This window comes from Molothrus ater, chromosome 9 (genome assembly GCF_012460135.2).
Source record: "Molothrus ater isolate BHLD 08-10-18 breed brown headed cowbird chromosome 9, BPBGC_Mater_1.1, whole genome shotgun sequence".
Taxonomy (NCBI): Eukaryota; Metazoa; Chordata; class Aves; order Passeriformes; family Icteridae; genus Molothrus; species Molothrus ater.
In genome coordinates this window covers 17072687-17098200 of record NC_050486.2, presented here as the reverse complement: position 1 = coordinate 17098200, position 25514 = coordinate 17072687, and the positions used below count along the sequence as shown (strand labels likewise).

General features: G+C 41.9%; 2 protein-coding genes across 4 annotated transcripts; one reads left to right on the top strand and one right to left on the bottom strand.

The window, feature by feature from the left end:
• Nucleotides 1-119: 119 nt before the first annotated feature.
• On the top strand, nucleotides 120-25224 carry DNASE2B (deoxyribonuclease 2 beta). 3 transcript variants are annotated; one of them, XM_036387416.2, is made up of 8 exons: nucleotides 120-221; nucleotides 12718-12861; nucleotides 15375-15526; nucleotides 19200-19377; nucleotides 20633-20714; nucleotides 21720-21881; nucleotides 23387-23584; nucleotides 24141-25224. In XM_036387416.2, the coding sequence occupies exons 3-8, from the start codon at nucleotides 15414-15416 to the stop codon at nucleotides 24494-24496; spliced, it is 1089 nt and encodes a 362-aa protein (XP_036243309.1). In that variant the 5' UTR covers nucleotides 120-221; nucleotides 12718-12861; nucleotides 15375-15413; the 3' UTR covers nucleotides 24497-25224. The 3 variants fall into 3 exon arrangements, with proteins under 3 accessions (XP_036243309.1, XP_036243308.1, XP_054371738.1); XM_036387415.2 differs by having other exon boundaries at nucleotides 15211-15526; XM_054515763.1 differs by lacking the exons at nucleotides 120-221; nucleotides 12718-12861 and having other exon boundaries at nucleotides 13944-15526.
• LOC118689536 (uricase-like) lies at nucleotides 6062-14166 on the bottom strand. Its single transcript, XM_036387868.1, has 7 exons — nucleotides 13852-14166; nucleotides 12970-13086; nucleotides 12763-12841; nucleotides 9474-9660; nucleotides 8867-8990; nucleotides 8444-8527; nucleotides 6062-7677 (listed from the first exon to the last, which is right to left on the bottom strand). Exons 1-7 carry the CDS (start codon nucleotides 14164-14166, stop codon nucleotides 7540-7542), a joined length of 1044 nt encoding a protein of 347 aa, XP_036243761.1. The 3' UTR covers nucleotides 6062-7539.
• Nucleotides 25225-25514: the final 290 nt, after the last annotated feature.

Sequence of the window (25514 nt, the reverse complement as noted above, 5' to 3'; positions counted from 1 at the left end):
GGTATCAAAATCTACTTACTATTCTATGTTCTTGTGATTACTTGTAACATTACCTACCATAATATTTAAAGATTTAATTATTTTTGTTCTTTCTTCTCTGGTGTTACTTACTGCTGAAGGAGAAGCCCTGGCCACAGTTCACCAGTAACATCTGTGTTTCCCTTACCCGTGCATGGAGCTGTCAGTGCTGCGGAGCTGCTGTGCTGGCCCTGGTACACAGGGTGGGTCCATTTATCCCAGAATGTCTGGAGACAGCTCAAGGATGCTGCTAAACCCTGTCTGGGCTCACCATCATCTCTGGCCCAGAGAGCTTTGCCATGAGCCCTGAAATGGGGAATATGGGCTTGCATCAGTGATGCTGAGCAGAGGAACAAGGAAGGAGGAATTAAGCATGAGAGTGTGGTGAAAGTGGGAACAGGATTCAGGGAGAGGAAGGAGAGACTCCTGCAATCTCCTGCCTGGGTAGTGGCCCTGTCTTCACTTTGACTTGGCCAAGTGTGAGGTGGCTGTTCATGCTTGTGCTTAAAGGGAGAGAGGGGAGAGAAGGGGCAAAGCCATGCTAATACCTATGCCATAGGTGAAGCTCATGGTATATGCTGTATTACATAAATATATACAGCAGCATGCTTTCTTGGATTCTTCCTAACCTTTACATGGTACAGTGTATTTATTTGGAATTTGAGACAATAGGACAGAGATGTATTCATCATTTCTTTGACTGTCCATTGTACTGACCTTACTTCAGGCATTGGTCTGTTAGCAGCAGGTTTGTAAGTCATGGTCTGAATTCTGTTTATGATTTTATTTATAGTTTGGTCATGTCCACAGATACCTGCTGGGAGTAGAGCTCTGCTGGAAGACTAGATTCAAATAGAGATCATCAACCCCGCCTTGGGGAATTTTGAGCTATAGTCTGTATCTGGCTAATTTTGGATTGCAATTTAAAAATTATACATGAAACTCCTAAATATTTTAATATAGAATTAGGTGTGTTTATGAAAAGGATCATGAAAGTAGCCTGGACATGCAAACCTGCACTGTATGTGTAGAATTATTTTGGATGAGAATACATAGTGCTGTGTTATGGACGGATTAATTGAATATTCTTTTTTTTCTCCATTTGCATGTTTGGTATGGGATTTACATTTTGTGGTCCTATGGAAGACAGAATTTGAAGTAAAATGTACTTATTTCAAGAGGGAGTAAAAATCTCCACTGTGCAGACATGAGAGTGCATTTGATGACTACTGAACAAAGTTCTTTCTTTTAATATGTTTAATGAGCAAATGAATTGCATTCAGAAACATCCAGATTTTATTTCCCCTTTCCTCAGCACCACTGAGTCATACAAGTAAAAGCATAACAGAAATCTCATTGCAAGTGCAAAAAGGAATTTGGAAAATATTGGTCAAAACTGTGACAATTTTTTACTGTCTCTGATTTTTGTTGTAGTTTCCTACTGTTCTCTGAGCTTTCTAATGCTGCTCTTGTCTTTGTGCAGTTGACTGTTCTGGTTTTGTCTCTTACATTCTCTTTGCCGTTTCTGGGAGAACAAAAAATCTTTCAAAGAGACTGAAGGGTTTAAAAGAGGAAGTCAAAGGCAGATTATTTTTAGCTACCATTCCTCTTGCAGAAAACACAGCTGCTGTTGAGATGAGGAAGCAACTGATAGGCATTACTGGATACCATGTCAGTACTGCAGCTCTGAGTTGCAGAGCTATGCAGGAATCCAATTTAAATCATGCCCTTATATGTGCCTGCAGCTGGGAGAGTCCCTCTCCCTTAAAAGCCCTGCCTGTGCCCTGGGTGATGGTTAAGCTGCCAGCCTCTGACTGCTCAGCTGATCCAGGGGGTGAGTGTGATGAAGGTCTTGGCTTTCACACTGAATCACAATTTAGAAAGTGCCCTTCTCCTGGAGGCAGCTTTAAGGAATAAAGCAGCACTGAGCTCCCCTGCCCTGCTGTCAGTCAGCACAAGAAGTGTCATGCTGCAGCCAAGGTCTTCCCCATCCTTCCTCTCTCCAAATATCAGAAGTGCAAATCTATCAGAATCTTTTATATGCTTTTAAAATTATTTCAAAGCATTACAATATGTCTGTTCTGGTATAATGGGTGTGAAATGTATAGGAATTATTCATCAGCTCTGGTCACTTTCCTCTAAAGCTGTCAATACACAACATGGCACATTCTCTTTGCATCCAAACAGAGCCAAGTACCACACAATAAAGCATGTGTAAGGCACCTGTCAGCAAAGTATGGGATCTGTGCCAGTACCTGTCCACTAGGACCACTTTCTCAGCCCAGAAAAAATGGTTCTGACTGCTTGCTGCTGTCTCCCATGCCTACATGTTATTGGTCCCAGTTTGTTCTAATGTGCTGCACTTGTTCAGGTTGCAGAAGATTCTTTGCCCATATAATAATAAGACAAGATTCAACAGCTGTGACAAGGGGGGGAGGCTCCCATGCATCACTCCTGGTTAGAAATGACCCTGGCAAAATGTCTCATTAGGCTGTCAATGTCAGGCATTAATTGCTAAATGAACTCTTCCTTCTTCTCCCTGCCTTTTCCAGCATGTTCAAATTCTGCTAAATCCTTTCCCTCTTCCTCTTTTAAAAAATCAGCATTTAATTGATCTTTTGTCTTCAGCAATCCTCTTTCCAGTGGCACGCTTAAGTTACAGTGGCAGTTGTTTTAAAATCAGAGGGTCTTATTTTTTGTGAGTCTGACAGTGGCTGCACATTTATTTCTCATTTTTTAAATGGCAATATTGTACAAATGCTGAGTCTGAGTAGGTTCAGAAAAATATTACCTTACTTTGTCTTCATTCTGGTTTTTTACGTCCAAGTCAGAACAGCAGTTCCTTCTCTTCTAGGAATGGCTTTTGGCCCAAAAGTCATGTGGGAAATGAAATGACTGTAAATGTGCATGTTTGAGGGTGTAACAATCACTGGCTCATAAGCAGCAGGGTGAGTGGAGCACTGCAGAGGAGGGTCTGCTTTACTCTCTCTTTCACCTTGGGCAATTTACACAGGCAATGGATTGGCTTCTTCATCAAATGAGAGGACTTGGTGCGTGGAGATGTGATCCAAGAGATCTCAGCCATGTCCCATTCCATCACCTCTGTGTTGCTCAGTTTGGACAGCAGTTTCCCCAAGGGAAGTGCTGAGGACAGTGGCTGTCATTAGCCCATTGGCAGGGGCAGTCTCCATTGGAAGAATGGGTAGATTAAATAAGTAACTTTCATTCCTATTGGGAAAGTCTGTCTTCTTTTTAATAGTGTAACAAGGTCATTAAATTACTTTTTGCTTAGCCCCTGTAATTAGGGAGTTGATTTAGTGATGTTCAGTTGGGTCTTCAGTGTGTGTTCAATTCCCAGAATAACATTGGTCTGTAGTTGCTATAAATTTGGGAAATGCAACCTCAGGCACCTGGAGAGGCTAAGGGGAGCCCCTTGAAGACTGTAAGTGGTTGTTGGTCTCCATGTGAGGGTTTCATTGTTGCTGAAGGCTGCTGGTGAGTACTGGAGACCAGTGTTGTATTTATATGCTGCTCTCGTGAGCATCCTTGCTGAAGAAGCAGTCAGCAGTTACAACTGCTCTACTATCAGCTGATCTGCTGATAAGGCAGCAGCACACGTCTTGGCATTGGCAGACTTGCATTCATCTCAGGATGTTCTCTTCCCTTTTTTGGATGATTGCTATAATCCAGCTGCCCCTCTATAGAGTACACTCTTTGGTACTTACTATATTGAGGATGCCTCTGATTTTAGCAGCTAAATTTTATCAGAAAAGGGAGGGAAGGCTCATCATTTGCACTGATCTTTTGGATTCAAGAGTAACATTGCTTTGTCTTGTCTTAGTGGATTGTGGAAGGAGGAAGGAAGTCAAAGTAAGGAACTTGTAAGAAGGAAGTCAAAGTAAGGGTGAGTTTGTTCACAAGCTGGTGGCCAAACTGTGGGGAGAGAAATGTGGAAATGGGTGTGTGCCTGGATGTAGCAACCCTGTTTCACAAGGACGCTCTTCAAATTCCCTCCTCCCTTCTGCATAAATAACACACCCCAGTTTGCCTGGGCCTTCCTGCCTGGAAATATGTGTGTCTAGAGGATTTGAAAACATTGCAGGAGTATAAGGTCATTAAAACTTGAACTCTTGTCTTTTTCAGTCAGATGTAATGTAGAAATTCATTCCTAATGCCACACTTGAGAATGGCAGAAGCCCTCCACTGTACTCAGGCACTCTGAATTTCTGTTGTATTTCCCTCTGAATCAAAGGTTGCTCTACCCCCTCGTTTATCTAATTTTGAATCTCTCCAGTATTGTTTGGGTTGTTTTTTGTTTTAGCAACAACTAACCCCAGATCATCATTTTTTCTGATGTGATTGACATAGATTAGTCCTACATACATCAGCTGATCTGTATAAATGACACAGTAAGTGTCATTTATACTCATTTTTTATACACATACATGTGTGTGTGCATGCACTCAGGTACTTTTGTGTGTCTTTCTCAGGCTGCTATGAATGGTGAAGCTCTCAAAAAACATTTTATATTGTAGCTGACATGTGAGCTGATATTTTTGATCCAGTAACTGGAAATATTTCATATGTTTCCTTTCTAGATACAGCTGTGCACTTTCCAGGAGGGATCTGGTTGGCTGCTGTATATATAAAAATAGTGTAATTCTAAATTCAGAAGTATTTATTTTGAGATTTTTAGCCAGAAACAGTTTTTTGGTCACTTCAAGTAGCTCAGCTTAACTTAGAGTCAGGATTATGTACTCTTGATAAAAGCAAGGTTAAATTAAGAAAGGAAGAAGACAACTCTAAGGAAGGAAAAAAAAATAGTAGCTGTAATAGTTTAAATGTATACTGGAAAGCAGATAACAATATATATAGAATAATACAGTCAGGGAAGACAGATGACTTGTCCTGACCCTGACAGTGACATCTGTTCTCTGGTTTAGGTACTGGCTGATGAGTTTAGCTGGTACATTTTATCTGGGGGACATTGGTTGTGCGTGGAGCATGATGAGCAGCTAAGGCAGGCTGTGTTGGACTGTCCTGGGCATTTATCAGAATTGAACAGAAGCAGGATGGGAAAGAATCAAAGACTAAAGAGATAATATGTTTGTGCACTTGAAATACTCTGTTTGTTGGTAGGAGACTTCATCCCCTATGAACTACTGGGATGTAGCCCAGGACTAGCAAGGTTCATGTTATCAGCAAGAAGTTGTATTTTAAACAGCAATTTTACAACCTGCTAGCTGCTGCTCATTTTCATCAAGTGTGATGGCATCAGCAAAGCATCACAGCTGCTTCTGAGTAAAACACAGTAAGCAACTTGAACAGCTCCTTAGGACAGGAACTGAAAAAACATCTGTCTGAATGAAATTAATGCAAGTCCATCGTGGAGACTGAATCTAATGAAGCCAGTGGGAATTTGGTCAGATTTCAGGGCCGAGTCTGGCTAACTCACATTTTCAGAATGATTTATGCCACTGTTACCCTAATCTTGTTGCCATATGGGAAACTGGGGCTGCTTCCGATTGCCTGAGTACTTTCTTTAGAAGCAATCTGCCCACGTAAGTGACTCAGGTTTGCAGTGCTGGATGGAGCTGCACTGAGATGCTCCAAAGACAGTCAATGTCTGCCTGTCTGTGGAGGTTTATACAAACTACACTGAATGAGTGATGTGTGTGTTTGTTGGCTCAGTAAACAACTGTTCATTGCTTTGTGTCCTCATTCTACCACAGAGGTTAGTCCACCACTACCTTGCAGGGCCACAAATGAAGCACAAAAAGTAATGAAAGAAACCTTGTGCCTAATGCAATAAATTTCTTATAAGGGAGAAAGGAAGTTGGTTGTGCAGATCTGCCTTGTTTCAGAGAGAAGCAAATGCTGAAATGTTCAGTAAGATTCTTTTTCATCTATTGGTAGTGAAGTGTCATTTGGAAGAAGATTGGTCACTTTTTGAGGTGAAATTGGATGAATGAAAATAGTTCTTTTACTTAAAATGTTCACATTTATATATAGGTAGTAAATAGTCAAAAGCTACTTTGTTTTTTGATGTTGCTCTTTATTTGCCTTTAAAAGATACATTAATAAATTAAAAGCACCTAGAAATGACAGAAGTAGCAAGACATAAGCCCGCAAGTATAGTACAACACAATCTAAGAAGGTAAGCAAGAACATCCCCAGGAAAAGCTAGAAGTGTTGTGAATAAAGCTTTCAGAATTGGCTGGTGACCAGAGAACATCACAGCTGGGACAGCCTCACTCTGTGGTGTCATTTTTCCTGCTGTTCAGGACATAGCTCAGGCTGGTGGAGTGTTCTCCTCTTGCATCTGCTATGCGCTGCTCATCAAGGCAAGTTTCTATCTTTCAAAGCACCTCAAAATATCATACAGAGCAGGACATCTCCCCCATTTTTGGTGCCTATGAATTTCATGATTGCACCCAGAGCAGTGCTGCATGTCTGCAAACTCAGGAGGCACAAAGGCAACATAACTGCAGTTTTTTACTTTGGGCAATTCCCACTTGTTTTGTACTCTGTCACATGGAGTCTGTGAAAATGACTCTCGGAGAAAACGAGAGAAAGGGTTTGAAGCTGTTGGAAGCTCAGGATGATTCCTGTTGCAAATGTGATAGCCACAGTTTGTGAGATGAGAATCATTGACTGTATTGTTTTATCTTAATGTTTAAAGCTTTCACCTGGGGTAACTAAAGTAAAATATGCATTATCTGTCTGTCTAGTTTTCTCCCTACCCCTCCCAAATGTAATAGGGCTATGTAGGTTGACTCCTACCTGCTCAGAAAAGATTATTAGAATAAAGAAAACTATTTAATTAAACCTACAGAGATAGCCCAAACCCTCAAATCACCTCAGTGATTAATGTAAAAGTACTATAGTAACTACAGTCTGATGAGTAGCAGCAGTGGTCATGCAGTCAGATTACATGCAGAGAAAGTAGTCAACAGCTGTAACTATTACAACACAAAGGAGATATGAGAGATGTTTGTTTTTTTCTTTCTCATTTTCTGCTTAAAGAAATCCTGATTCTGACTGATTCCCTGCTCAGTCACTCTTTCAGAACCTCAGCTCTCTAGATCAGTGTGGTATCAAGGGGTCATGACAGGTTATGTCAATGAAACAGCAGGTCTTATGCCTGTATATTCATCTTACTGAAGAAATATTAATAAAGAGAATATAGAGATTTCCTGATTTTACATGTCAAAAACATGTTACAGACATCAAATTATTTGTTTCATTAAAAGATCTAGGAATAGCTAGTTTAAAAATTAAATTACCTAATGTTTCCAGCTGGGATTTTCCAAAGAGCTTAGGGCACTTCAGTCTGCGAATCACACTGGAAGTCAGGGACAGACTCTGATTTCCAGTTTCCTGAGGGTCCTTCATAAATCCCATGTTCAGGAGTTCATAGAGGGAAAAGTAGTCAGCAATGGAAGAGGCCAATAAGGAGTAAACATTACAGGAAAGCCATGCTGTTAAGTTTATCAGGAAGCTTGAGTAGAGCCAAGAGGTTTAGTTTCCCTGGGCAGCTGCCAGTCCAAACTGACATCTCCTCTCATCTCTCAGCATTTGGCTTTGTGCTTCAAAAAACGTCTTCCGGCCAAGTGTGCAAGCACAGGAGCCATAAGGAGTTTCCACTGGAACCAAAACCTGAGGGGGATGAGCACAAACACCAAGGTTATGTTTGAGACAGGGATAGACCAGCAGAAAATCATGCCCAGACCTTTTCTCCCTCTTCGGAACATCAGTGGTAGATGCTGACATTATCACAAGTAAGAGTGGATCTATAATGTCCACCTGAAGGAGGGGAAGGATAGGAGAGCACAGTAGCAGAATCGCAAGACTTTGGAGGGAGACTAGAGCATAAACAGACTATAGACCATTGATGTCAATGGAATAGTTCAATTTTTCTCTTTCATGTGAGGGAACATAACAGGCTTTCAGCTGGACCTAGCTGGCAGCTACAGCAGCTGCGGAGGGAGGAGCAAATACATCTCACCCCCTACCTCTTGCTCTCTGCCTGATCCCAGGCTTGTATCTTATCCACTATTTGACCAATCTGGGATGCCACAGTGCATTCTGCTTGGGTAAAATGCACAGGTTGGCATTATAATTGAGAGTCAAATTCAGTGGAGAAAGCAGGAATCATTTTTCAGAGATAGTCTCTGTTACAGATCCTTTTGATGTCCAGAGTATTCCACTTGCCATTTAAGTTTTATCAATAACACAAAAAGACAATTATTTATCCTCCTTTTGTAATCAGTTTAAGTCTCTTTTAGAGGTAATGTGGAGCTTTTACTGGGACTGGGAGAAAGTTTGCTGACTTTAACTCTTTTTTATGTAGAACTGCTGCTATGCTTTGAGGCTGAGTATTTCTAAAGAGGGCAGTCAAGTTGTATTTGAAGCATTTACTTACTTCTTTGTCATTGGTCAAGCCTAGATTCTTCATATCTACAACATTATAAAAGGTGTTGTTCAAGACGACTTCTATGACCTGTACCTGAAACCATGAAAATGGATGAGACAATGAATTAGGGCACCTTTTCAGTCAACAGCCTGGCAGGCTTTTCACTCTGTGTAAAAAAGAACAATGAGAACAATGCCACCCCCTCAGTACAGTTGATCAAATGCAATCTAGTGAACATGTGTGGCACACCTTTCACTTTTATTCAAGTGCTGCCAAGAACTGAGTGATGTTCTCCCCCATTGTGTTTCCAGCTGGTGAGTTTCCAGTCTTAGAACTGACAGAGAAAATAACAGTCTCATGTTGGTCTTCTCAGTGGTGCAATTAACATTCACTATTGTTGAAGTAAAACATCATTAGGAGGAAAGAAGATACCTGTGGCACTCTGGAAAGGACAAGCATCTGGATACAGTTGACAGTTTTCTGGTAAGAGGGTGAATATTCCCCACAGTCAGGTGGTCCAGCAAAGGCTTCAAGGATACATTCACGGATTTTTTTCCTAGAGGTAACACAGGTTCTTACAAAACCTTGTATCAGCTGTCTCTGCTTAGATCTGTAATGCTCTGCTCTGGGGTGTTTTTTGTTTATATTTTGCATGTCTTTTCTGACAAATATATAGCCCATGGGATTTTATGGAAGAACAAGTTGTACTTTCACCCAATTTCTGTTTCCTCCCCCACCCCTGCCAGATATATAATTCACAAAAAGGTTTTGTTAAAACTATTTACCAAAGTAGTTACTTTATTTTCCTAAAGTCTTCTGTACTGAACACTGAACTGTTCATTTGAATCCTGTCCAATGATGTACCCTTAGAGAGGGAAGTACCCCTAAGATATGCCTCTCACCCCTCGTAACAAGAGCTTATTGCTGTGAGTGGCTGGTGCACAGCAGCTGTGGATCTGGCCCTTACACCTTCTGTATTGTACAGAGGGACTTTGTGAGTATGGACTGGGAAATTACTATTACTTGATATAACATATACCATATGCAGTTAAAGTCAAAATCCTTGCATTCGCCGTATGACCATTTGCAGAAGAACTCTCCACATAGAATCCTGTCATGTCTTTCAGGAAGTGTGGTGTGTTCATTCTTATAGAAGCCTTCAAATCCAGACTGTGTTGTCTTCATAAGTTTCAGGTCCTTAATTCCAGCAAAGACAATCAGAGGACCTGTGATTGAAAATTACAAGAAAATATGAGCTTCTTTTCACACAAAGAAAGAAATCTTTGGGTGCATATTTGCATTGACAGCTCCAGAGCCAGAAAGCAGACAATAACTTTCTGCATACTGATATTGGCAGAAAGGTAAGAAACAAGACAGAAACTACTGAAGTCAGGCTCAATCTAGAAAATGGAGAATCCCATCAAGTGATATGCAGTTAAGGAGAATTGAGGATAGACTTTTTTATCTCGCTTGGAATTGAGACATGTTGAGTTGTCTTGTGCTGATGTCAATTTAGGAATGGCTCTAAAGGGAAATGAAATAGGCTACCAGTGCTGTGATGGTGCCTTTTCCAAGAACACGGACCAATGTAAAAATTCTCTGTATAAACACAGAGCCTCAGTCAGTAATTTGCTTTAGATACCCATCCTGTTGGGAGTTTTGCATCTCTGAGAATGAGAGCCAGGAGCCAATGCAAATCCCTGCAGTTCAGCTAATGAGCAGGAACTGGCACTGATACAGATGCCACCCACAGGTTCAAACTGACAGTGGCTTTGCTCTTAGCCACTATTTATAAAACGAGCTGTCGAGGATCACTGCTGCATGGGTGGATCATTGTCTTCTAAACACCGAGCAGTTGTGAACTTTTTCTGCTGACACCTTTTGAACGGCAGCTATTTCAATTTCAAGCAGTCAGTTATTTAGAGCACACCAAGATGGTAACTGAAAATTTCACTGACCAGAGCTGCCAAAGAGCTTATTCAGAAAAGAGAAACTTCATGTCATTCAGGGCCTGTGCAGATAGTCAGGGCCTGAAGTCCAAGCTGCTGGTTTTGTGCTGCTCTTGGTGCTCACACTAGCTAGTTCAAAATTCATCCTTGAATATGTCAAGTGCATCCTGCCTTGGATTTGGAGGACTCACAAATTTTGTCTTTAAATGATGTCTTTGAAGGAATTTATACTGGAAATAATTCCACTGTGGTAGGCATTTCTATATTGCATGGTTGTTTAGAGGTTTGGGTGTTTTTAAACTGCTCTGTGACTGGATATTACTGACACTGTATCTTATCTATATTTCTTTTCTTGTTTACATGCAGTATTGTTTTTGAATTAGTCTAAGGAGGTGTATCTATCATTTTGCCTATGTCCCCCTGTTATTTACTAAAACTGTAAAAAAATCTAAAGAAGAGACTGACCTTGGACAGGATATTTTGGGGTTTGTACAGATCTTGAATAATTCAGCACTTGGGTGTAAGACTGTGACACACAGGTATTAATGTAGTGCAGGTACTATCAGTGAACCTGGAGAAATATTTATCTTATATTCAAATACTTAGACTTATTTGAAAGAGCTCCTTGCAACAAAAGCTTGACTGAAAGGCTGGCTGACTGTACAGCAATCAGCCTGAAACTAGCTCCAAAGGAGACAGCACCCAGGGAGAGTTTCCAAGGTGAACAGCTCATGCTGTGCTTTCAGGAGGCTTTGTGCTCATCCTGTCTTCAGTTGACAAATTTTGATTCGTTTAAGTTACTTACAATGTTTTGAATTTCCAAAAAACTCTGAGCCTTTTATCAGCTGATACAATGGCAAAACATAATTCTATTAAACCTCACTAGGGTTTTCTTTTTCATGATAAGATAATTATTAAACAATAGGATTAACTGAGAAATGAACTCCCGTGTCTGGCTGATAGGTGCATAGGAGGATCCTAAATATAGAGAACATTCTCTTAGAAGAAAAATACAAGTGATTTGAAAATCATCACTTTGGTTATTGTGCACCTAGGCAGGGAATTCTAAAGAAGCAACTAAAGGGCTACATGAAGGGAAGTCTAAGAAGAAAAGGTGGTTTCTTCAGTAAGCCGTAAAAGCTTTCTATTTGTGTAGAATCTGAAGTTGCAGAATTGCTTGTTAAATTTTCATGATGATGAAAAATGTAATACAGTCTATATTAAGAGCAACAGCTTTTCAAATATGCATAGACTCTTCTTGTTTGTTTCTTTTTTTTTTTAAATTCAGGTGTCTTTTTTAACATTTTCCAGAAAACACAGTCAATACTGTTGAGGCTGCCAAAAGTACAGCAGTAGTTAATACTAGCGACATTAAAAAAGATGAGACCAAGAGGCACTGGAGACTTTCTGTGTTCTTTCAGCAGGAACACACGAAAAATGCTCAGATGGACCTTTCAAAACTTGTGTCCTTTCTGCAAGTGAAACTGGTCTTGCCACTGGTTCTGGATAGGATGGGAAATAGTTCTAAGTTACATTAATGTAGTATAGGAAGGTACTGAACTAATGCCTAAGCCCTCTAAAGCCATGATGTGGAATGATAGAGTGGCCTCAGCTCGGTTCCCAGTAATCCAGGAGATGCATTAAACAAAACACCATCACAGTGAGACTGAACTTGGGCTTTTGATGCAAGCTACAGCAAGTAGAGATAATTTTTACACTCTCCTTGGAATGCCAATTCAAGGACAGACAGCTGAGCTTGAAAACTTGTCTTTTAAGTATCACAAAACTCTTGGTCAAGCCAAATACTGCTTTGTTTATGCATGGTGTGCAAAAATAGTAAGCACACTCTGAAGTATTTTCATGTGAAAAATGGTTCACATGTAGACCAGAGTGCTCACGATGTTCAAGCTAGTCTGGCTTGCAGCAGTGAAATTGCTTTCTTAGAAATAAAATCAGGGCATGCTGACAGGAGTTTGAAAATTACTGCAAAGCAGGCAATTGGCCTGCAGCAGTGTGGTATCAGGTAAGGATCATAGGAGACCACAGGTTGTAGTATAAGGTAGAAAAGGAAGCAGCCTGTTCTCAGAAGGCAGTTAAATCCTGTGGCAGGATGTAACAGTTCTGCTGGATGTGCTGTTGTAACAATTCCATGTTCGGGATATACATGCAAATGTGAGCTATGTTAGTTCCTCAGCCATGTCTCAGAGATCAAGAACGTCAAAATTGCACTATAAAAATCTTCTTTGGTTTGGACCTCTGGGGCAGTTTGGCTGTGCCCTAAGCCCTGTAACACCCATAGCTATCTCTAAAGCCATCTTCATCTCTCATTGGCAGAAATATTTACAGAGAAGTAGGGGATGCTGCCAATTCTTTTCTCACCATTCCGGCACTGCTCAGCTTCACAAAAGCGGATCCCATCAGGAACACATATGAATGAGTGGATGTGGGGAACGCCATCCTGCAATTTAGAGCAGACATGTAAGTAAAAGTGCCATAAATATTATTATGTTAGTTTGAAAACAGGAGCTAAGAGAGTGAGGAATGACTACAGCATAAACAAATGGAATGTATTAGTATTTTAGATACCTCATGCAGACGTTGCCATGGTACTTCTTGAACGTAGGCTTTGACGTACGCCACTTGGCAAAATGTTGTCATGAAGTGATTGCAGATATCTATAGCAAATTGTTCTAAACTTGAGATCTAAGGCAGCAAACAGTATTATTAGAAAGAAGCAATAACTTCATGTACAAAAGTAGATTTTTCTGGTTGTTGTATTTAAGAATCAGTGTGGTTAAAAACCCATTTCTCTTATTTCTAGCTTGGCTCACTGTTCCCAGTCATTTGACCAGCTTGCAGTGTAAGCTGCAAATAGCAACTATAGTTGTGTCAAAAATCTTCCATTCTGTGGTACAGTGAGCTGCGGTTCTTGGACTGAGAGAAACTGCTGCAGGAGTGTTATGCTTTGTGGATATAATCCTGAAATAATAATTTATCACAATTATTCTGATTGATATGGTGATACTCTAATTAAGTTTTACAGGGTAAAGATGGGAGTCCATTATGGAGAAATATAGTGCCACAGATTGTCATTATGATACATGCAATTGATGGCAGTAAGAGCACAGAAGACTTCTCATAGAGCACAGAAGGCATCTCATACTTTGAGAACTTCTGTTTAAAAATACTATATAGGAATAATGTGGTATTTTGGGCTATTAAATTAAAAAAAAAAGATGGCTTTTATATGAAAAATCCACAAAAAACAGTGCTATATCTTGAGAAGAAAGGCTTTGGAAAACTAAGAAAGAATCCACAGGACAAGCAGTGGAGGAGGAAAACTAAAATCACTGAAAATTACTTTGGTACTGGTCTGATATGCAAATTGAAAATAAAAAGTTTGTATAACAAATACTTCCAAATGAAGTTGTAAGAAACAGCAAGGCTAGTTAAAAAATAAAAAAATACCCCATTTTTTTTGGCCAGCACAAGGACAATATTCTTTATGGTGTCAGTAGGTATCACAAGAGAATTGTTTCCTTCCAGGTACTCCTGAGGAGAAGTCAGCCGGAGATGCGCACACACTTCCACTTCTTTAACAAACTGCTTCTTTCCTTCTTTGTGAAGGCGAAGGAACTTAATTGTATTCTTGCCATATTCACAGTTGAGGACTTCAAGGTCCTTGATCTGTAAAGAAAACACATGGCAGTAGTAAAGAAATGAAGTGGAAGCCTGAGTTATGCTGTCATGAAACAATGTCAGCAAAACATAAACAGTGCTCATGGCCTTTATTTTTGTAATTACCCATGATAATGAGAATATTTTCATTATAAATTGCAGAGTCCTGACAGGAGGAAAAAATGCTTTAGGAGACTATTATTGTATTAGTAGCAGCTGTGATAAAATTTTAAAATTTTCTGGGGAACAGATTATAGAACAGGAGTCACAGTGAACTAATCTCTCATTTGTCGTCTGTAATTAGTCCTGCCTATATAGACCTTCACTGAGCCTCTTCTCTGGGATCATTGGTTTTTGTTTGCATTAAGCTCTATTATTAAGTTTTACCCTGCTTCTGTCAAACACACCCCATTTACACATCTCTTACAGTGTTGGAGAGGCTGTACTAGCAAGGTGACAAAATTCTGCAAAGGTTGTGAGGATTTCTGTTGTGCTAAAATACCCAGAGTTCATTGCACTAGACTTTCCATGAGGCTGAAATATCCCATACTCCATATCAACAACTTTTGATGTAAATCAGCCCCTTTTCGTGTAGGCATAATGAGAATGGAGAAAGAACACTTTCCACACCAAAATATAAATTGAAGCTTTTTATGTGTGAGTTGCTAAAAGATTATCAGATGTGAAATCGCTCCATTCAGACATGTTTGTTCTTAAATGCACTTTAAAAATAGTTGAAAAAGGCATTAGCTAATTGTAAGTAAATTCATTTGGTTCAGAGATCAGAGCGTTTCTCCGGCTCAGTCCCTAAGGGCTCAGTCCCCAGGGGTGACTGGAGGTGCCCAGCGCCAGAGCCGGCATCGGGCGCTCACCAGGAACCTGTTCTGCGGGCATGGGGAGAGGGCTGGGTGGAGTAGTGAGCTGGAGTGGTGTTGTTTTGCTTGTCTGAACACCAGGGGTTTTTTCAGATAGTTGTGAAAAATTTGTACGTCAGTCACGGAGAAACGAAAGGAAAACAAAAAGGGTTTCGGTATCTGCAGGCTGGAGCTTTTTTAAAAGCAGAATACCATGAATATTCTAAATAGTCAAAATATTTTTTTTTCTGTTGTCAAAAACTTAACTTGTCCACTGTCATTTTGTTGCCCAAAGAAACCGTGAGCAGTTTCCGGCGGCTCCCAGGAGCCCCTGTCCCGCTGTCCATGGCCGGCCCTGCTCTGGAGCCCGGTTTCCCAGGCGGGCTGCGCCGTGCCGGGTGCGCTCCCTGCTCCGTGGGCAGGAGCTGACAGCTCTGGCAGCGCAACTTCTCCTTTCAGAGCCACTCGGGGCTCGCCCTGCGCAGCCGGGAAACCAAAATGCCGGCGGGATCTGCTTGGTGCCAGCCTGCTCTGCTCTTACTCCTCTCCTGCGTGCCCCTGTGGGCCGCTGAGATTTCCTGCAGGAATGAAGATGGGGAGACGGTGGACTGGTGAGTAAATACCGTGCTGGGGAGAAAGGCTGGGAGAGTAAATAAATACACTGAGATTAAACCGCGGGAGGTGGCTGGGTCACCGAGGAGCAATGCAAAGGCAAGCGCTGGTTCAGCGCTGTTGGCACGAGAGTAGTGGCGGAGTGCTGCGTTTGAAAAACCTGGGATAAGTCACTGAAATCGGATTTCATTTCCCTGAACCACCCACCGTGCAGCATCATGACTAACTGCAGAACAATCCAATAATCACGGTTTTACACAGCGTTCATGTCTCATGATCAAAGGGAGCATAACCTGTGTTGCGGTGCCAGGGCTGCGCCCGCCAGCGGCCGCTCCGGGGGCACGGCCGGGCCCGGGAACGCCGGGCGGGGAAGGCGCCCGTGTGTCCCTCGGCTGGCCCTGAGCAGCAGCGGCGCTCTCGGCCCCTGCTGAGGGCACTGAGGGGCAGCGGAGGCTGAGCCGCCCCGGGCTGGCGGGGCGCCTGTGCCCTGTCACTGGAGCAGGAGTCGCTCCCTGCCCGGAGCTGCCGTCACGGCACCGCCGATGCCTTCCCAGTGCCAGCTGAGAGCCCAACTTCGGGCTTTAAATGATTAATTGGATTAATGAGCTTTCAAGATGAAAAGATGCAAAGTAGAATTGCATCATATCCAGCCCAGATTTTAACAGTGAAATGAGGGCTCTCTATAAAGAGCTTCCTGAAGATAAATATCAACCAGTTTCAAAAGAAAAATGTTTTTCTTGTGAACAACAATTAGTTTGGATACCAGTGCTAAAGAAGTAGGCCCATCCCTTTCCTTGCACACAGAGCTAACTGCAGGGAAGGCAGGCGGTCCTGCACCACAGGCAGGAGCACAAAGCTGGCTTTGCTCTCTGTTGGCATAGCATCAAATGTCTGAGGGTCTAATCCATCCCTATGACTTGTCACCTTTGCCAAGGCACTTCTGGATATTGTAATTTTTTCAGGAATCAGACTCTTAGTTGGTGCAGCTACCCAGGAATTTAAATGTATGAAGTATTTTATTTCCCCCTAAACTGGATTTATTCCTTGTAGAATGAGGTTTTTCATGAAAAACAAATGAACACAAAATCCCAAACAAACAAAAACAAACAAAACCACAGACCAATATATATACAAAATGTCAATTTCTTATATGAAGACAGTTTTTGTATTAAAATTTTCTAAGAAATTCTTTGAAGGCTGGGACTAAGAGTAATTCACCTGTGCCTCAATGTCAATGCCAGTGACGTGGGGCCTGTTCCAGGAGGGAACCTGGGGGTCTGCAGAGGCAAATCCATGTTCCCTTTCACAAATTTAGCAGCTAGGACAGGGGGGGGTACCTTTTCAATATGCCCTGATCAAAAGAAGAGAAACTTGCCTGTCTGCTGGGGTCATTCTAGTTTACTGAGAAGAGTCAGCCTTTGGATTCTGGATTTGGTTGCTGTGAAGCTGACAGGAGAAGCAGAACTGAAACTGCTGAGAAAAGCCTCCTCTTAAAATATGTCAATGTCCTTTTAAACAAACAACACTGCATTATTTTCAGTTAGCAGCAGGTTTGTGTGAGTTCCTGCTATGCAGTGGTTTCATCCTGCAGTATTCCATAACTCCTCAGTACTCACACACCCTTTCATTTGCCGCTGCACCAGAGATCACTTGCTTTATCTGACCTGATCCCATCTGTGCTCCCCAGCTGGGCTGGCAGCTCCTCCCCGCACGCAGTACCTGGGCGGGCAGAAATCGCTCCTGTGTTTTCCCTTCACTCGGGATCTCATCCCACAATCCTCGCTGCGGCTCCCGCAGGGGCTGCCAGAGCCCATGGCCGCAGGACCGGCTGTGTGAGCAGGGCAGAGACTTCCCTTTATTCATCTAAACTCACTGCTCTCTGTGGGAAGCCTTCCCTGCAAATAAAAGCCAGAACTATGCTTTCTGAGAAGTGCTGAGTCAAGGACTGAAGCCACCATGCCCATTGTTTGTTTGGGCTTCTTTTGAGGGGGTGGGGAGGAAGGGAAGAAGTAAAGATGTGATTCTTGCTTGTAAGTTGTGTTCAGTCACAAGAAAACAATGTGACAATGCTAATCCGGTCTAAGCAGATTTGCTCTTTCTTGGTTCTCAGGAAATAATTTTTACTCTGCTCCCACCAATGCCTAAGTTCTTGAGAAATTTCCTGTGCACGAATAGCACTAAAGATTTTATACAACTTTAATTGGTAATACACTCAGCTGGCTTCCTGAAAAGATCCAAAACATTTATCCACTGGGAACTGGCAGGCAATTTCCTGATAGCTCAATGACTAGTATTTCATAAGCAAGTCTGCTAAGGTGGGTTTGCCAGATGCAAGGCTGTAAACACTTCCAGAGCATAAGCCTTTCAGTAGGTTTCAAAGTAGTTTGGAAAGGCTTCATCTACTAATTCCTAGATCAGCTCTTACTACTGTAACTACTGCTATTCCTCTCCTTTCCAAATCTTTATTTCAAATAAAGGGATTGTTGTGACTCCTGTTGCATGTATAGGCACAGACCACTCTCCCCAGCCTAGTTATATAAATCACTTTCTTCTCTGTGATCTGTCATCAGAAATTATTTCTCCTGAGATACTTTGAGGAGATCATTCAGTCAGTGGCAAATCAGGTGGATTACCAGGACCACCACTGGTGTGTGTTTTTCTTCTGCCTGTACATGTATATTTCCCATGGATTAAATGTTCTTCTCTAGTAAAATGTTTTCCTGCCACTTTTTACCTGTGTTTGGAGATGTCTTTTGTGACCAACTTGAGCCTCTAAATCAACTGGGCAAGGTTTTCTCCTCCTCATATACTTGAGAGGTTATGCACAGGCTGCATTTTTGTTCAATAGTACAGAGTGAAAATAATGCCACTCAGTCCTTACTGTTGACATTAATAGCAAATTACTCAATTACAGCCCTCAGAGAAAGTGGCTGAGTTAATTACATTGTGATTAATCCCATGGACTTGTGCACTGGGAAAACTTGTTTACTTTATCAGGAAACCTTTGTATGAACTGAGCCATTTACTCTGTTTACTGACAATATTGAGTACTTTACAATTTTGAAGAGATTTGTATTCCTGGCTAATGGTTTGAAAATTTCCAGTCTGCAACAGTTCATCAGAGTGGGAAGTATGGGAAGTATGATTGGAACTACACTTTATCACTTTGCTTTATACCTATTTTGTGATTGTGATACATATAAACATAATATAATGCACTTTTTATTTCAATACCTTTTATCTATTTAACATAAAGCCGTATTTATATAATATAGAAATTGTTTGACATGGGGGAATGTTAGACTGGGTTTGGGACCTGAGGTTCTGTACCAGAACCAGGAGCAATAGGGATTTCATGGACTCAACCAAGGCTACCTCAAATTCTTCAGGGATACCAACAGCAGTCTGGCCGCAGCAACAGGAGTTTGGTGCTGAGTCAGCCTCCCTTGCTTGCTAAGAAGCAGCACAAATTTGTCTGCAGCAGGGACTGTGCTGCCAAACTGCAGCTGGTCCCCGGGCTGGGTCATTGCTTTGAGGCTGAGATGGCCACACTGCTCCCCCTCCAGCCCAGGCATCCCTGGATTCACCCTCCTTTTCCTCAGGGAAGGAGATGCTCATTTACACATTCAAACAGGGTGGTGGTGAAAAACCAATTGCTCTTCACTGTTGCAGGTTTGCTCTTTACAAGCTGCCAAAGCATGCCAAAGGACAGATTCCCCTGCTGGGACTGGAATACCTGTACATGGATGCTCTGACTCCACAGTGGCAGCTTGGTAAATACCTCATCAACATGAGCCAGGGTGCTCTGGGACAAACACTGCAGCAGCTCTATGAGACGTATGAATCCAAGGCAAGTGACGTTTTGGTTTTGTTGGTGTGGTTACTTGATATTTTGTGCAGATGACATGAAAGCAGCCAAAATAAGCATATAAGGCCAGGCCTGACCAATGGATCTGCTAAAACACATAGGGGAGGAGCACCTTGACAGCTGGGCAGATTATTTGCAATTTTGGCTACAATTAGGTATAATCCTCAAACTTCTAATTTCTAGTCAAACTTTTCATATAGTTAGAGTATTGTCCATCAAAAAAAGAGTGTTCATACATTCTCCCTTTGACTTCTTTTCTGCAATTCATGTTGAGCAATATCTGAAGCAATATCTGACCAAGGTCAGTAGTACAGTGGTACAATTGTTACGGACGCTTGTCCTAAGCCCTGCTATGTGCATGTGTTTCATACCCTGACTCAAATCAAACCTTGGTTTTCATCATCCCCCTGAAATGACTGTGACTGCTCCAGCACTGGTGTGCTGTTTGTTGGCCTTTGTTTTTGCTCCCACCCTCAGACACCTCATGTACATTTGTGTGAAGAGATTGTAAAATGTCACAAGATTTCCCTGTAATTATTTTTTTCCCATCTATGTAGTATTGTTGGGAGTCTGGGTGTGTCCTCACATTTCTCCTGTGGGTTTGTGGTAGGGTGCAATTAATTTGTATGTAGAAGAGACTCCCAAAAGCCACTCAAATATTGTCAGTCCAGAAAACTGTCAAATCCCAGGTCTTACTGCAGCTGTAATAAACTGTTTACAAACTCATAGTACACTAGGAGGGGAGGCATGTCCCAACTTTGAAGTTCTCGATTCAGGGGAAACAAGGTGCGGCTGTATGCAAATTTTTTGCAAAAAAACTTTAATTGCTTTCCCTTAATAACAACAGTTGTCATGTCTAGTTTTACTCAGCAAATATTTTTACCAGATCTGATTGCTAAATCAGTGAGAGGCCCAAAAAACAGACAGTGGAAGTTCTTTGCAAGCAAGTGGCCGCTAAACCCATGTAAACTGGCTTAGCAAGCATATTCAACCCTTGGGAAAGGCAACTGCAGTGATTGAGAGAGCTTCATGTCAGCTGAGGCCCTAATGCTGAGTCTTCAGGTTTATTGTACTGTGAGCTCTGTGGAGACTGTGTCAGCTGAACTGGGAGCAGGATTAGGCTCATGATGTTCACACAGAGGAATCCTGAATTCTTTCTTCAGTTCCCAGCAGATGTTTGCTTAAATGCTTTCCTCTTACTAAATGTCATGTTTCAGAAATGTGTGTTTCCCTGCAGAGGAACACCACTGCATATGCAATATACAACGATGAGATCCCTGAATCAGACTCCAAAGGGTCGAAATGTGGACACACCAAAGGTACAGGGAGAGTCCCAAACTACTATTTTCTTCTTTCTAAAGTTGCAGATAGCATCGACTTGTCTGTCTGTTTGTCTATCTGCATATCTAAAATTCCTGCCTAAAGCAAAACTGAAGAGTGATTTGCATGGTGTGTGGTTTTTGTATAGTTACCTATGCTGCAGCTTGTTTTGGTTTTGCTATGCCTGTGCTGTGTGAAGGATCCTGGGGCTTATGGACTCTTTGTTTCAAGAGTTGAAACTCATACAAATCCTTTGAGCACCATCCTGTGCCTGATGGCAAAGCAGTACAAGATGTGAAGGGAAATATTCCCTCAGCAGAAACCTCTGCAAACTTTCTGGGACAAGAAACTGCTGTCAAGATCATAGAAGCACTGTAGGATGTAGTTACAGAAAATCAAGACTTTAAATGAGTGTAAACTTCAGTGGAGTTTAAATGTTCCCCTGAGGAAGCAGATGGGGTTTGCCCAGCCTTGGGTGGAAATGAGCACATTTTGCAGGGCTGTATTTTCAGGCTGCAGCAATGGGCACAGCTCAGGAGCATGATCCACCCTGGAGGGGAGGAGCAGAGCCTGTCTCTCTGCTGCTTCCCCATGGGAGACAGTTTGGTCTGGGAAAGAAGCCACGGTGTTCACAGAACTTGCTTCCCTTTCTCCAGTGAATATTTGAAGTGGGGAAAGATGAGCAATGGAGAGAGGGTCACAACCTGTGACCTTCAATTGTCAGAACTCTTGAAGGCAAAATTTGAGCAGAGGATGGGGGTGTGAAAGGATTTTATTCAAATAAAACATTATGACAGTTTGAGTTATGCAGGAAAGAATTGATGCAATTTTAATACAATATTAGTGTCTCCTATGGCCTAATAATCTACTCTAGAACAGCTTACTGTAGACATTAGCACATTGAAATGTGGGATCTGCAGCAGCAAAACTAAAGTAGGGCACAGCTTTATCATCTCAGGGTTTTTTCCTCCTTTATTCATTTGCAGTAACTTTTATTTTGACAGGATTTCTGCTTTTGGATAAATCACAAGGCTTCTGGGTGATTCACAGTGTGCCCCTGTTCCCTCCCAGCCCTGAGGATGGTTATGGATATCCATCTAGTGGGGAGTCCTTTGGACAGACAGCCATCTGTATAACCTTCAAATATGATCAGTTCACAGAAATAGGTATGAAAAGCTTCTCCCTAAGAAAGTCCCACCACACCTCTCTGATTGCTTTCCTTGAGGTTTCCCCTCAAAAATTCCTTGTTCTTGACCTTTTTTTGTGACATTGGGGAACCAGTTGGGGCCTGGAAAAAACATTCTTGGCTTCAGTTGTGTTTATCCAATGATTTCCTGTGTGAATGTGGGAAATTCACTCTTCTGCTCTGTTTTCATCTCCCTGTGGGGACTATCAGGATAATAATAGTCATAAGTGCATTTCAAGAGTAAACTCAGTCCATGCAAACAAATGCTTTGGAATTACAAAGTAGGATGATTAATCACTTTTAACAGTAATAGCTCAGTCAGCAATAGTCATCTGCAGTTCTAAAAATGTAAGGCCACCACTGCTTGAGCTGGAGTAGTAGCCTTGACTCATCAGAAATATGAAGTATGAAATAAATATCACCTAGAATTTTCCCAGGTATTTGTTTGCCACAAAAATTGCCAATACTAAATATATAAAAAACCCCAAAACCCAACAAAATTCAGCTGCAAGATTCAGAACTATCTGGCAGTGATAACTGGTACTGGAATCCTGAAAAGGGACTATTGAAAGACACCACAAGAAGTCATATTGGCATGTTCCTCAACTCTTTTCACACTGTTTTTCCCCTCTTCTCTCACTTACAAAGCTCAAATCAAGTTAATGAACGGCACATGCTGTGCAAATTGCCAGGCTGGCCACACCTCAGCGCTCTCTAACCCAGGTTCCTGTTTGTGGAAACACATCTATGCATGTGTTTAGCACAAGAGGACAAAAAATGAGATGCATATGCTAATGGTCATCCTCCCAGCTTCTGCTAATCTGTGGTTCAGGGATTTCCTGAGCCAGAAAACTGGAATGTTTTTAATGGACTGGTCTTCCATGAACTCACCTAATGAGCCCATTTGTTCCCTAGCTGTTTATGCTATCCATGGCAAGGACTTCTACAGTTGAGCACTGTTCAGAAAAGGAGATTTCTCTTGAAAATTCAATCCAGATGCTGAAAATCAAGTTCTGTTCTCCCTAAAACCAAAGTAGACCCTTTGGCAGCTCCTCTGTTTGCATTTGGCTTGGCAGCTGTAACTGGCTGGAGACTAGTCCTGTAAATACAGCCAGGTTTGGATTTACATGTGATGTCTGAGTGCTCTCTGACTGCAGAGAGGCTCGAAGATGGGCATGGGTGGAAGTGGCAGGGACCAAAACCACCAGTGAACAGCTCTGCTAGAAATAATGGGCTGCAAGTGGAAAGCCTGAGTGTACTCTCCCAGCCAGTCTTTGTGCTGCAGGGCCAGTCAGAATACAAAGCAATACACAAGTTCTTGGTTGCTAAAATAAGATACTTTGACACTTAATTCATCCAGGAGATAGGCTGTGAAGATTAAGAAGGATTTAGGTTTTCTGTCCAAGACAGAACTTTTCTCTCTTGATTGCTTTTCTTTAACCCATTTTAATTCTGCATGTGTTCATTTTTGTGGGTTTTTCTCAGACCAACAGATGCTGAGTTATAATCCAGGAATCTACAGCTGTTCCATCCCTGACATCTTCCAAGCTGATCTCCCAAATCTCCAGAAACTCTGTGCAAAGTCCAGGCTGCCCTCACCCCCCTTGCACCACCTCTCCAAGCTCCAGTCAGCTCAGGGGGAAACCTTTCTCCACTTTGCAAAGTCACACTTGTTCATAGATGGTAAGAGAACCTTTTGCTCTCTATATAATACATTCTCAATTAATTCTTAAAATATGAATTAATAAATTATTTGAAAATTCATATTCTCTCTGAGGGGGAAAAAGGAAGTTCAGCTTCAGCAATAAATGTAACAGAGGGCAAGGTGTGCTGTCCTATCCTAATGTTCTCATAGCCTCACAAAGCAACAAGCTGTCTGGTCCATCCTAAAGTATTGAACAATCAGATTTTCAGGAAAATTATGTTCCATTATTCAACAGTAATAAAGAAGAAGAAATAGAGGGATTGAATCATCTGGGAGATTTTGTTATGAAGAAGACTTGCAATTTTTCTGTCTGTTCCCTTTTTTCGTGCTGTTTGTTTGTAACAGGTTTTCTAGAAGGAGAAAAAGTAGAAATGAACTTCTAAAAAGCTCCAAATAAGGGGAGGGGGCAAAATTCCCTCTGGCCAGCTTCATGCTTTACAATGAAACTAGCACAATTTAGATTATGCTTTTCAGTCTGTTCTTAAATGAAGGAACATGAAACACTGATTGCCCCCACCCTCTGTTATTCCGCAGATATCTATGTGGCCTGGATGGCTCAGGAGCTGCAGACTGATTTGTTGGCTGAATCCTGGCAGCGTTCTGGCGAAAAGCTTTACTCGAATTGCTCTCTTGACTACCACGTCTACAACATAAACATCATAGGGATGCCATTGAACTCCACCTTCCATTCCATTAATGATCATTCCAAATGGGCTGTTTCAAGGAAATACAAAGATCAGTGGACATGCATTGGGGACTTGAACCGTGCTGCTGAGCAAGCTTGGAGAAGTGGTGGGTTCATCTGTACCCAGAATGAACAGATCTACAAAGCCTTCAGGCATTTGATAATCCACTATGAAAGCTGCACTTCTGCTCCCAGAGAGCTGTAACAAACATTCCTCCCAAACAGCACAGCCCTTGTTACATGGGAAGTGTAGGAAACCTCTCTCTCTCTGAACTGTGTTTTCACTCTGAAAAGCAGCCCTGTGAGTTTCCAGATGTGCTAGGCCATCCCCTTGTTAGCTGTAGGAGCAGGTGAAGGGCAGCTGCTTTCCTGTGCTGTGGGGCCCTCAGGGGGTATGTGCTGGGCCCTGCTCTGCTCCCTGGCTCCTGTCACCATCCCCCATGGCATGGCATGGCATGGCAGGGCAGGGACACTGCTGCGCGAGGCTGCACCAAAGCACATCTCTGTGCACACCCTGCACGGGCATCCCTGGGCACCCTGGGAGTGGCGCTGGACCTGGGATGGGAGGGACAGCAGAAACCTCTCCCTTGAACTGGGCTGTCAGCACTGGCAGGTAGCAAGGGATAAGTACCCCCAAGTACTTCAGAGCTGCTCTGGATTTCTGGCACTGTTGAGATAAATCACAGCATTTCTGCTCAGCTTGGGCTGAATCTCTAAAAGAGCTGAGAAAATTAGATCCAGACAGGGAGATGAGTAGATCTGAGGACAGGAAGGCCTCATTTTTACATGATTCATTTTTAGAGAATTAATGAACTTTAAATCATCTTTAAATTATCTGTAACCAATAGCTTGGAAATATTTCTAGTGCTTCTATTCTTGTACAGCAATTTTATAAGCAAATAAACATGTTCAAAATATGAATAAGCAAAACAAGGAGTAACAATGGTCTGTTTACATTCTCCCTCTCTCATCTGTATAGTTATTTGTGGTTGGTTAAAATTTTTTATAGCTGCCAAAGGAAAAATGGAGACAATTAGGAAAAAAATATAAAGAGAAGAATATGTTTGAAGAAGGATGTTATTTAACCTACATTTTCGCATTACAACAAAGATGGCTGTAATTTTTAATATCTCCACTCTCAGGCTTAGGACCTGAAGTTTGCATGGTCTTGCTATAAAGACAAAGCTGATTTGCAAACTCCCAGTACACTCTTGTGTTCAGAT

What these genes read in the sequence shown, in the direction of transcription:
- LOC118689536 (XM_036387868.1), bottom strand. Translation starts at nt 14,166, where the DNA reads ATGAGCACTGTTTATGTTTTGCTGACATTGTTTCATGACAGCATAACT. An exon ending in CATGGCAACGTCTGCATGAG is followed by an intron (nt 12,842 to 12,969) that starts GTATCTAAAATA and finishes TCTAAATTGCAG; the next exon opens with GATGGCGTTCCCCACATCCA. An exon ending in GCTTGACCAATGACAAAGAA is followed by an intron (nt 7,678 to 8,443) that starts GTAAGTAAATGC and finishes CATCCCCCTCAG; the next exon opens with GTTTTGGTTCCAGTGGAAAC.
- DNASE2B (XM_036387416.2), top strand. Translation starts at nt 15,414, where the DNA reads ATGCCGGCGGGATCTGCTTGGTGCCAGCCTGCTCTGCTCTTACTCCTC. An exon ending in ATGAGACGTATGAATCCAAG is followed by an intron (nt 19,378 to 20,632) that starts GCAAGTGACGTT and finishes GTTTCCCTGCAG; the next exon opens with AGGAACACCACTGCATATGC. An exon ending in GAAATGTGGACACACCAAAG is followed by an intron (nt 20,715 to 21,719) that starts GTACAGGGAGAG and finishes TTATTTTGACAG; the next exon opens with GATTTCTGCTTTTGGATAAA.